At 35.8% G+C, this 13,371-nt stretch overlaps 1 protein-coding gene across 2 annotated transcripts in view; it reads left to right on the top strand.

Moving 5' to 3' along the window:
- mus301 (mutagen-sensitive 301) overlaps nucleotides 1-13,371 on the top strand; it is a 433,219-nt gene that overhangs the window by 401,097 nt on the left and 18,751 nt on the right. Inside the window, exons 12-15 of one of the 2 annotated variants that reach the window (XM_068393101.1) lie at nucleotides 1,903-2,043; nucleotides 6,341-6,538; nucleotides 9,840-9,945; nucleotides 10,210-10,359. In XM_068393101.1, the coding sequence (XP_068249202.1) occupies nucleotides 1,903-2,043; nucleotides 6,341-6,538; nucleotides 9,840-9,945; nucleotides 10,210-10,359 (595 nt within the window). The remainder of the gene's footprint in view (nucleotides 1-1,902; nucleotides 2,044-6,340; nucleotides 6,539-9,839; nucleotides 9,946-10,209; nucleotides 10,360-13,371) is intronic. The other variant, XM_068393102.1, reaches the window with a different exon arrangement.

Genomic DNA, 13,371 nt, shown 5'->3' on the forward strand with positions numbered 1-13,371 from the left:
AGACTCTGGTAAGTGGATTAAGATCTACTAACAGAGCCTAGATAGAATGAAGTATGTGTAGAATAGTTCAATGACTGAGAGCCGGAGCTCCATATTAAAATATTTTAAATATAAAATGTTTTCTGCACCGGAGTGTGCCGGAGCAATCTAAAATGGGTCCGTATCACTATAAATATTATTAAAATAAGAATAAAATAAATTAATGTAATCTGCGGAACCTCCGACAGGGTCGAGGATTCAGTGACAGGCCCGTAATTAAATAAATTATAAAACACAAGCAGTAGCTAAAAGCTAAGGCTAACATCATTGCTAAGCGTATTGGTGATCTCCGGTGAAGACGGAGGTCCGGTGAAAGGACCGGAATAAATAAGTTGTGATTAATAATGAATATTTTGTGTGGATATGGCCGTGGCCGGAGACTGGGTGCAAGGGACCACCAGGGGGATGAGGCCCTGCCAGAGGGTTGCACTCCAAATGATATATAACTATAATTCCAAACTCAATAAGTATCCCTCATGGCGGAGTAGCACTCACGGCGGAGTGGATGAATGTTCAGATCCTACTCCCAAGCCGTAACGGGGAGAAGACGGAACTACTCCCAAGCCGTAACGGGGAGAAGACGGAACTACGAGGGGAACAGGGGGTGTCATAAGGATGGCCCAAAACAATGACTCACACACGAACAGGACCTATTAATAACGCTAGCTATATTAACAGTAACCACAAAATAAAATAAATCTTAAGATATCATATACCTGTAGAGGGAGAGGGGGGAGGGAGAACCCGTGATCGTATAAAACGGAAAACGGGAAATCCACCTCTCCTACTCGAGGCTAAGAAAGAAAACGAGAGAAAGGGTAACTCGTGACTGAGCGACAGAAAACGAGAACTCCATGCTCTCGCTCTCGTGGTTACACCATAAAGAACCTAATTAAGCACACTATAACAATAAAATTGTGACGTCAAATACAAGACTACGAACGAAGAATAACGTCTGCTTTACCAAAATTTAAAAGGATATAGTCCACTGACGAACGCCTCTCAGGGCGTGTACTAAACTATAATAAAGCCAGAATGCTATTCTTGTTCGAGACTGGACTTGCTAGCAAAAAGTACCATAGGAAATAATAATAATAATAATAATGATAATAATAATAATAATAATAATGGTTCAAAAAGGCGTAAGGCCAGTGACTTAACCAAGAACCTAACTGACAGAGTACCAAATGGGCAAGACTAACATGAATTCCCAGCGAGTCAAATCAAAATAACAATGGCTGCCGACACCGCGGAAGGCCAAGCCGGTCGAAATAAAAACAACACAATACTGGGACGAGTACAACTGCCCGGTACTGGAAAAAGCTGTCAAAACAAACTATGGTACTTAACATTGGTATGGGTGAAGTTGGAGCTTCGGCCATGATGAAATTAATCCACGAAACGTGAAAACACCGAGAACACAAAAATCTAAGATCAAGCTAGCAAGTCCAAAACAAAAGGATGTTGTTCAGATGGTGCTCGCGTCGGGCGTCGGTGGCGTGGTTCTGGTACCGTAGCTGGTGCCTCTGTATCGGCCCATCCCTTTTAACGAAGGAATTAGCTAAATGGAAGACAGCCTGTGAATAGTGGCTTTCACGCGCCCCTGCTTTATACACGACACCCACAAGGTGCTCGCGTGAGGGTAGTAACCTCTGCATTCCTTGCTTTTATCTTTCTCTGGTATATTTGGAAGGTTTATATCAGAAAAGTGTAAAGAAGGACCCTTTTCACCGGCCGTCACAGGTCGACCCAGAAATACTTTGAGTTTTGTTAAGGTTTATCCTCATCCCATCTAATTTGCAGTATGTACAGTACTTGACTTGAGAGTTAAATGTTTTATGTTCCCAATTTATTCCTTAACAGGTAATTCTTCGTTCCCCGTATACAGGCAGTGAATTCTTGACTCCATCGCGATACAAACAAATGGTTGGAAGAGCAGGACGTGCAGGGCTTGATAGTTGTGGGGAGAGCTTTTTGATCCTACAGAAGAAAGATATAAAACTTGTAAGTAAAATTTCCTTAACCTATTATTTATATATGGTAAAAGAATTGATTGTGGAGAATGTTATTACTTTTATAGTATTTGGGATCTCAGCACAAAATTAGAGATTTAATTTACTTAAGCATAAGAACAATATTCTTTAGGGGCTCTTACAAACTTGTGAAAATTTTCTATATTCTTTATAGAAATCATAGTTTCACAATTTATTTGTGTAATGTATTTATTCAGTAGATGTATCATTAGTTTGTAATGTTACTGTAGGGTCAAGGACAAAAATATTTTCTTGCTACAAAATTAACAGGCATTGAAACAGTTTCATGGTTTATAACAAAGATCTCTGCTCTATCTAGACCAAGGTTGAAGACTTAATTAGATTAGAGAAAGAGAGAATACTGTCAACTCTTGTTATCAACATGTTTGGTATGTGCTAATTTCTTATACTTTAATTCAAAAAGGCTAAATTTTACACCAAATTTTTGAGCCGCAAAAAATTATCAAAGAACGCGAGTTTAAATGGGAAATTTAGTGTTAAAAATCACCAAATACAATGTAATGTTAAAACCTGCAACTCAAAATGTGAAATGTAACATTAGAAATCACCCAATTATACTGTACAATATTTAAAATCCTTAAAAAAACATGAGTAAAAAAGTGAAATTTAGAGTTACAAATCACCAAATACAGCATAATGTTAAAAAGCACAAGTCAGAACCAGAAATTTAGCATTAGAAATCAGTGGATAATTCTGTACAGCAACGTATTAAGAACCACCAAAAATCAGGTGGGAAAACATGATACTTAGTTAGAAATTGTCAAATAATACTGGTTAAGTTAGGAAATTACATTAATAATAATCTGTTAATTGTATGTGAACATATTCTGGATACCGTCACCTTGAGATCAGTTGACGACAAACCAAAATTATTAAAACAATCTATAATGAAGCTTCATATGTGGTGGATAACGGGGGAGGGTGGGCTGTGGCACCCTGGCAGTACCAGCTGAACTCGGTTGAGTCCCTTGTTAGGCTGGGAGGAACGTAGAGAGTAGAGGTCCAATTTTTTGTTTTTGTTTCATTTGTTGATGTCGGCTACCCCCCAAATTGGGGGAAGTGCCTTGGTATATATATGTATATATATATATATTATATACGAGGCCTGTCTAAAAAGTATTCGACCTTTATTTTTCCCGTGCGAAATAGAGACGATAGCGCGGCGCCACTCTGCACAGTGAAGGAAGACACCTTCATGCGCATGCATGAATTTTTTTCACCACCATCCAGCACATCAGTTGCTGCCTGTCGGTCGCTGAGTGAGGTGCTACACAACGTGTCTGTCGGATTACCAATTCTCTCAAGATGATTGAACGTGTTGAGCAAAGATACTGCATCAAATTTTGTCAAAAGCTTGGTGATTCTCAAAGCGAAACAATTCGTAAGATTCAGCAGGTGTTTTGAGAAGATGCGATGGGTGTAACAAAAATTAAGGAGTGGTTCAACCGATTCAAAAGTGGCCGTGCATCAGCAGAGAGTGACCAGCGTTCTGGCAGGCCCCAAACTGCTCGGAGTGCAGCTGTTGTTGAGAGCGTGTGAAATTTGGTGATGGCAGATCGTCGTTCGACCGTGCGGGAGATTGCCCAAGAGGTTGGAGTGAGTAAAGATTCCGCACATGCAATTTTGCGCGATGATTTGAACATGCACAGAGTGGCTGGGAAATTTGTGCCCAGGTTGTTGTCTCCGGAACAAAAGGACCTCCGTTTTCAAGTTGCAAAGGACCTTCTGGACACTGCCAACACTGATCCTCAGTTTCTGAACACCGTGATAACTGGAGAAGAGTCATGGGTGTACGGGTACGACCCAGAAACAAAAAGACAGTCGTCGCAATGGAAGCATCCAGAGTCTCCAAGGCCGAAAAAAGCGCGACAGGTACCAAGCAAAATGAAGGTGATGCTGACTGTCTTCTTTGATATCCGTGGAATTGTGCATCACGAATACGCACCGAAAGGACAAACAGTGACAAAGGAGTACTATCAAGATGTTCTGCGGCGTCTCCGTGACGCAGTTCGGCGCAAAAGGCCAGACATGTGGACGGCGAAAAATTGGCAACTGCATCACGACAACGCCCCCTCACACTCATCCCAATTGATCCAACATTTCTTGGCCAAACATGAAATTCCAGTCGTTCGCCAACCTCCCTACTCTCCAGACATGGCTCCTTGCGACTTCTGGTCGTTTCCAAAATTGAAGACGCCACTGAAAGGATCCCGTTTCGAGACTAGAGAAGAGATAATGCGGAACGCGACGGCGAAGATGAACACCATTCCAAAAGAAGACTTCCAGAGGTGTTTCCAGCAGTGGATGGATCGGTGGACTAAGTGTGTGCAAGCACAAGGGGCCTACTTTGAAGGGGATTAGGGTCCAAATCCTGTCAGGTATGTGAAATATTTTTTCTGGCATAAGGTCGGATACTTTTTAGACAGGCCTCATATATATATATATATATATATATATATATATATATATATATATATATATATATATATATATATATATATATATATATATATATATATATATATATATATATATTGCTGATGTAAAAATGCTCCTTAAATTTATAACAGAAAAGTCCAAAACGGCTTTAATGAAACTCATTTAGCATAGAAAACCATGGTATTTTTTTACACTTCTTTCACCAGAGTACATATACGTTATGTGGTCGACTAAAACTGACCCAATGTTTTAAGCCCTTCCTACTATCAAAAATAGATTTAAGCAAAGTATGAATTTATTTTGTGTGTAGTATTTGGCACCTTTCTAAGGAAATGAACTTTTTTGTTTTTTCTGCTATATGTATGTATTGAATTCTTTTTTTTTTTTTTGAGAGAGAAAGAGAGAGAGAGAGAGAGAGAGAGAGTGTTCATTTCTCGTCACGCTGACTTTAGTGCTTAATGTTCTTTTTGTTTGCACTACTACAAGTACAGTATTATCTTGTGTTTATTGAGTTACTTTTACTGATTATCCTGTAACTATGAAAGTAAGAGGAATTTTTACAAAATATTTTGTATATGCATTCACCATTGCCATACGAATCTCTGAATATTTTCATGATTTTGTGTTTTTCTTCTTATACCCCCTTATATTGGCAAACCGGCCAGCCCCCTTGAGGGCCTCTGCTCTTCCAGCTTGAGTTGGAAATTGCTCGTTTGAGACAAAGTACTCATAACAGTCCCTTTGTCTGTAGACTAGGTAGTAATTCATCATTAACCCTTTTATCCCCAAAGGACGTACCGGTACGTCCTTGCAAAAAACTGCTATTTACATTTTTTTTTCATAATTTTGATAATTTTTTGAGAAACTTCAGGCATTTTCCAAGAGAATGAGACCAACCTGACCTCTTTATGATGAAAATTAAGGCTGTTAGAGCAATTTAAAAAAAAATATACTGCAAAATGTGCTTGAAAAAAAATAACCCCTGGGGGTTAAAGGCTGGAAAGTTCCAAATAGCCTGGGGGTAAAAGGGTTAAATATTGAATAAGTTAAGATTTTAGGTATTGGTGCAGTTTTGAAATTTATGCCAAAATTTGTTGAAGAAGATGTACGATATACTTCATGTTTTTTTAAAATTTAATGAAAAGAGTAAGTTGTCCAAAGAACATCATTTAGAGCCAGTCGTACGTGGAAGGGCTTTTCCTGTGTATAATTGTATTTCTGGGGAGGAATTTAAACATATGATATTGTGAAAGAAACTTCTTATAGCATACATGTTAGTACTGGAAGTTTGAGAAGGGATAGGAGCGTTATGTATGTAGAGTACAGTAAGAATTATTTAATACTGTATGTATTCTTTGAGAATAAAGCGCTCAGAAGGACATTGGGAGTTAAATGGCAGGACAGGATTAAAAATGAAACTGTAAGAGAGATTACTCGAGTACCATATGTGGATGAGATCATGATGAGGGGTAGATGGAGATGGTTTAGGCATGCTCTTCGCACTCCCCAAGAGAGATTAGTTTACCGAACTTTTAACTGGGCTCCACAAGGCACTAGAAGACTTGGAAGACCCAGGCCTACATGGCTTAGGACTATAAAGTGTGAAGTAGATGATGAATGGAGAAGTATTGAATTAAAAGCTCAAGACCGAGACGACTGGCGAAATCTAACCGAGGCCCTTTGCGTCAATAGGCGTAGGAGGAGATGATGATGTATTCTGGATACTTTTTTTTTAACATTTAGTAATTAGATGTAAGATTAATGAATGCTGTATAATTACTGTATAATTATAAGGATTCTGTTCTTAGGCAGGGGATCTTCTGCTATCTCCTATGGATGTGTGTCGTTCAACGTTGTTTCAGCAAGATGACTTTGGCCTTATAATGCTGCTATTTTCGTCATTGGGTTTAGGCATAGCCACTACATTACCAGCTCTCAAGAAATTGATTTCGATGTCTCTTCTTGCAATCCATCCTAGTACTGATACTACAAAACTGGAGGACAAGGTATAGAATCTTATTTGTGATTTTGATACAGTATATATACAGTAAATACATATCACATGACTACTGTAATGTCTCAGACTAAAGTCCATTTCTTTTAGCGATGCATATTTGCACCGACTCGCAGCGGTGCCCTTTTATCCGGATTAAAAGGGCACCGCTGCGAGTCGGTGCAAATATGCATCGCTAAAAGAAATGGACTATAGTTTTATTTTAATTACCATATGTTTATGACGAATATGATTATGTTGAAGTTAATATTGAGAGGGAAGTACATTATTCATATTAATGTTTCGATATTTATTTTCATATTTTGTATCAATCCTTATGATATATCATAGTGTACCTTAGTATAGCCTATCTTTATCATTTATTCCTGGAATACAAACCCAGGGACAGGTTTATTGGTATACGTATAATGAAATAAGGAAATAAAATGTTGAAATTTTAATACTGTACAGTACAGTATGTTTCTTTTTAGAATTGAAACTATTCAAAGGATACTGCTATGCAGATACAAACTTCTGAGTCATTCATATAGGTTTACTCCTGTGTCAATTCTCTATGACCACAAAGAAAGAAAAGGTGCCTAACTTGTAACTTTATGATAAAGTAAGTAACTAGGCAAATCTACTCCTGGGCAGCGCTACGAGTTGCTGCGAGGCCGATTTTACTTCAAGAGGCAGATTTCTCCTCTTTCAGCTCTACGATCATGATTTACTCACGCTGGATTACCTGATATGTACTTTGATCTGTATAGATCCATTTGTGATTTCCCCTGTATCCTTTGTGTCAGAGTTCCAGCAGTAGGATAACTTTTTGCTTTTGGAGATGTCTCCGTTAAAAGTGTCGAACGTCTTCCTTTATTCTCATCCGAGAACACCATACACTTCCATCCTCCCCCCCCCCATACTGAGGCAGTCCTTTGGATGGCTCTTACTTATCTCACACTCTTACATACAAGTCTGGTTTATCTTGTGTGCTTATAATGAAATTATATATTATCAGGGGTCCTCAGCGTAGTTTTCCTCGTAAGAATTCTCCAGGTTCACCCCAGAATTCTCCCGTATTATATTCTCTTCTGATGTTGTACAGACATCCTCAGGAGTGTCAACAACACAGACTTTACAGTTTTGACCAATTCGTCAGAGCACAATCATGTCATCCCCTTCCAAACAGATATTTCGTAAAGCTAAGGTCATTAAAGTTTCTACTAATGCATGTTGACTGCATGTATCATATCATAGTACCCTCTACATACATGATTTTATTGGAATACTAAATACTTTAGGGGAGGTGGGAAGATGTTCCCGTCTTCCTACAATTGAATTTATTACCTTGAGATGAGGGGCTGACTATTCAGTCGATTGGTCTTACAGGCAGTTGCCCTTCCTTATTCATCTGATATGGATCTCTTCCTATTTTAAGGCTGGATTGGCTCACTGTAGTAGTAGTTCTCATAACCTTTGTTTTGGTAAACCATGAGGTGATATGGTTTTGGGTATTTGTGTTGTGATCTTATCTCTCTTAGTTTGGTTGTCCTTGTAGGAAAGGGTTGAGAGACTTCCTAACCCCTTCCAAGAAAGTTTCTAAGGAGGATTTTTAATTTAAAACATTTCCATTACAAATGAGTATCATTAACCAAGATGAATTCATGTTGGATGAGATAAACTTTCAGTGCCAAATAAGGTCACGAGTGTTGTCGGGTGCATTGTGACTGTTCTGCTAATTGGGGCAGGGCTTGAGGCCCTGAAAAGTGTTTTGTTTGATTATAGTGGTTTATTCTTTATTATCCTTATTCCCTTTCTTATTGCCTTTTATTTAGCCTTTCCTCATGATAATGTACTGTATGTTATCTGTATTAATTTTATTTAATGAAGATTTTGTATCAACAAATATTCTGCTTAAAATCTTATAGGAATTTCTTTCTGTCTTTTACTAAATAAAACCAGTTTCATGCTCCAGCACACACATCACCCCTGTAGGTATTTTTAACCACCCCCTCCTCTTCCCTTCGAACCTAGTAAGTGAAGTACAAATAAGATTTAGTTGCTTGTTAAAGAAATAATTTTTTTATAAATTTCAATTTGTAAAAAAAAAAAAAAAAAAAATTCCACTCTAGAAAAAAAAAAAAAGTTCTTTGAAGATATCAACTTAAAAACATGGGACATGTTCAGCTCTACTTATGTATTAATAAAAACAATTTACTTAGAAGAAAATGTTGACATTAACATTGATTCTTTAACTTTTAACAAACTAACTGGTTGTAAAGGGAAATTTAATTTTTGTTTGACAGTGGTGGTTAATTTGGATACAGAAAATTAATTGAGAGTAAAGTTTATATTTCATGTTATGTTGATAATTTTATAGAACTTTTTATTTTAAAAAGTGCAGTATTTTTGCTAAATAATAACGTTAATATTATCAGAAATTTTATATAAATTTTTTCTTCCTTATTTTTCAACCTGAAATAACACAGTACTTTACCTAAAAGAAAATTTATTTAAAAGTTTTAATTTGAAACAAGAACAACTAAATTCCTGCAGCTCTTTCTCTTACTTCACACACACAATTTCAAGATCTTTTCAAGTGACTGATCACATACTGCAATAACTCTAATCATTCATTTTATATTGACAAATATTACATAATCCTGTACTCTGCTGTATGTTTTAGAGCACCCCTTATTAGTTTTCATCGGTAATATCTTTATACTGTAGCCTACATAGCGGTAATATTTGACATGAGCGCCAAATAACTTGCAGGTGTTGGTAATAAAGTTATTGGGTATTTGTTTGCTTGACACTCTCTCTCTCTCTCTCTCTCTCTCTCTCTCTCTCTCTCTCTCTCTCTCTCTCTCTCTCTCTCTCTCTCTCTCTCTCTCTCTCTCCATATACATACATACATATATATATATATATATATATATATATATATATATATATATATATATATATATATATATATATATATATATATATAGTAGTGTAATTTGCATTCAAAGAAAATAAAGTTCCTATATGAGTAATTAAATGAAACAGACATCCCTAACGGTTTAAGTATCAACTATTATTCACAAAATTCTGCAATCTGTGGTGAGTGCCATGGAACATAATGACCGTGGTTAATGAGGTTTTACTTTACTGTGTTTTTAAAACCTATATATCTGTGAATCCTGTAATTCTTTTGACGTGATACTAACTTTGCAATAAAAGTCTAGACTATATAGGTAAGTACATGTATTAAGTATTTTTATATAAAATTATGGTGTTAATAGAATTTTTTTTTTTTATTCCCCCTCTAGGTGATCCAAATTATGGAAAATCTAAGGAAAAAAGGTTTAGTGCGAATCAAAGCTTTAGCTCAAGAAAAAAAGGCTCTCCCTTCATCTTTGCTGACATTTGGAAGCGGTGAGTTAGAAGAGTTATAAAATGATAGTGAATTATATAGATGTGAAGGATAATATTATATTTTTATTTGTCTATATTAGAAAAAAAGCACCAATCAAACTTGGTTGAGTCCCTCATCAGGCTTGGAGAAGCTTAGAGAGGAAAGGCCCCCCCCCTTTTTTTTTTACGTCTGCTAACCCGAAAAATTGGGGGAAGTGCCTTGGTATATAGATAGATCGAAAAATATTAAATACTGTACTGATTCATTACATGATTGTATTCCAGAAGGATCAGATTTGAAGGTAACTGGAAACTCTAGCAAAGAAGGATCTTCAATGGAAAGTGTTGCAGAACAATCTAACCAGGTTATTACCAGGCCTATATCTGACGATGATGAGCTGTCTGTTAGTCGACTGGGAAATGCAGCAATTAGAGGTTTTTATTCAGTCTCTATTCTATTTCCGTGCATCCTACCTTTGAAATGGAAAATGCTATTGATTCAAAAGTGCCACCTTCGTGACCTCAGAAAAAAAGATAAACACTAATAGAATTAATCTTATCTGTCTAGCCTTGCTAAGACCCCACCCTTCTACCAGATACGTATACTGTAACACCACCTACCAACCTCGTCCAGGTCAGACAGTGGAGAATGAGTTACTAGCAAGTACCATACCAAAGAAAGTGATTCAGATCATTTCCGTTTTCCTTGTGTTTACACGTGCAAGTACAGCACATGTAAACACGTGCTGTACCTGCATTTCTCAGAGTTTTAACCATTTTTTACATTTTATGTACAGCAATGGAGAATTGTATATGGTTTGTTTTACTGTATATTTACATTTAAACCTTACATATATATTTTTCTCTCTCTTGTTTACACAGAAGTTGTTTTAAATGCAGACAAATATTTTTAGTTCTCAAATATAATCAGCCAAATTCACTAGAAGAGATTTTTGGGCAGTACCGAAATTGGTTTCCAGAATTTTGATGTCATTCCTAGATTGTTATTGATATATTCTGTTCCAAGAGTTGTCATTTTTATTTTTATATGAATTATTTAAGTAGCCCAAGTTCTCCTTATAAAGTAAGTATTCTAGTATTAAGGTTGGTCTTTACTTAAAATCTGTATTGAATTTGCAAGGAAAGTAATAGATTTCAAAGAGTAGTTGTTGATGGGCACCATTGGAAATATATTCTCAATTACGCTATAATTTAGGATTATAATGCTTTTCTAATTTTTAAGATCAATTCATAAATAATAAAAGTAGATAACGTTTGATTTAAAAAATATTTCATTTGCACATTTTTACTAAAATCTAAGCTGTTAATATTATTCACTTAAATCCCTACATATATTATGAAAACATTTGGGATATTTTATTTAGTATCATTGAGATATGGTACGCATATGTTTAGTAATCATTCATAAGCTCCTGACATCACTTTAAGCTGCTGTGGGTGACAGGCTAGTTCTCATATGCTGTTTTTATTTCATACTGTTAGTATGTTTTGATCAGCCAAAGTAAAAGTGGATATCAAATGCTGAATTTTCTGTGATGGCAATATTAGTCACAGTGTTTTCTCGAGATTGGTTTTACTGAAAATGAGAGCAAATGAATCAAATAATTAGAATAAGCCATACACTGTATTCAGTGCAGTACTTTTTATTTTATTTTTTTCTTAATTTATGTATTATAAGTAAAAAACAAGAATTTTCTGTATCATTCAAGACTTGCTCAAAATCCATTTGCATATATTTCTTAGGCATCCTAGATGATCGAGAGAGCAGAAGTTTGGCAGATCCTGACCCTTTCTTTATGTTCAGCTGATCGATTAAAATGATCATTATTCCTGGAACAAACTGCTGTAAAAAAATACAATTGTTACTTCTGTATATTAAAGTAAAGTACTCCTATTTTGTACATCTCACTACTGGATGTGAGCTAGGAAAGCAATATTGTACAAATACAGTGCTCTGACCTTCCTATGATATGCTGCTCCAAGTGCAGTAGAGCCTTGTACAGAGCTAGTAATCTTAGAAAGTTGTTATGCATAACCTTCCTGAGAACTCTACTGAGCTGAAATATGAAGGACACACAAAGTTGCTCTCTATCCTAGTATAGCAATGATCCTGTTGGTTATCAACAAGTTTTGGGAGTTTCAGAATGCAAGAATGACTCTCGTATTGCTCAGGAAGCTCTCAACCGTATGTTACAAGCAAAAGGATTTTCAAGGCTTTTTTAGTTGTTTATTTTGCTGTCATTGAGAAAGTCAACCAAAAAACTACTGTATACCAATATCAGTGACAGAATTATGAATAATTCCAAGAACGGGTTCTTAACTTGAAAAGTTCATAATTCCAATATGATTAATTTAGGCATCCTGCTCTTAACCCCTTTCCCATGCTGTCCATTGTTTTAGTCAGCTAATTTAGCTAGCACTGTTGATATCTAGCTTATATATGTATCAAGAATTTAACATTATTTTATTGAGAATTTATTTTTAGAAAGAATTCATATGGCAGATTTATGGAGAACCAACTTTGTATTTCCTAATCAGTATCCGAAAAGAGCCTTATATGAATTCTAAGTTGTAATTATCTTACCCTAATAATTTGGATGGGGATGTATTTGGTTATGAATTACTTTGATTTCATTATTATTTATTTATTGTGGTATCAAATTTAGAGTGAACTTCCTTGTTAAATCACAACTTGAAATAAGTCTGTTCAGTTATCGTATGTCGAGTTCCAAAACTATTTACTTGATTTACTCTCAATCAGCTTGTACATGTGCTTAATGGTTCCTGGTTAATGATTTTAAATAAAAGAGAGGAAAGAGAGGATTGTCGATTGGTGACCTCGACCTGCATTCAATAAACAATTTTCAAAGGAAGGAGAAAAAAAAGAGAGAATGTAATGATTATCGCGGGGTCATACATTCAAGAGAAAGTAGATGTTATAGTAAAGGTCATTTGGTTTGGTTACTAGCATGAATAAAAGAAAGACATGGACTGGTTTTTGTAAGATACAGTTTTTTGGATCAAATTATTTGTGTGCGTCCCCTTCTCCCTGTCCAAAAATCTATTATTTACCACTTGAAATTGAAGCGGTTTACGTATCCTCCCGAACAAACCCAATCGGTACTGTACTCTGTTGACACTTTTCAGCAACTGGTGGCTTTAGCCGCTTATTATGGAGGGATGATATTATAGAGGAAGAATTTTATTTTTATTTTTTTTTTTTTTTTTTTTTTTGCAAAGGTCATCAAGTTGGCATTTTCACTTAATAGCTTGTTCTCAGAAATAAGTATGGAAATAATAGATATTAATTTATAAATCATGTTATTTTCACTGATTGGCTCAATATTTTGCTAGGAATCTTCAGCCTTTTAATTTTATTCATTGGAGTTTATCTATGTTAAAAATGTCTTATTTTATTACCTTTTG

This window comes from Palaemon carinicauda, chromosome 19 (assembly GCF_036898095.1).
Source record: "Palaemon carinicauda isolate YSFRI2023 chromosome 19, ASM3689809v2, whole genome shotgun sequence".
NCBI lineage: Eukaryota > Metazoa > Arthropoda > Malacostraca > Decapoda > Palaemonidae > Palaemon > Palaemon carinicauda.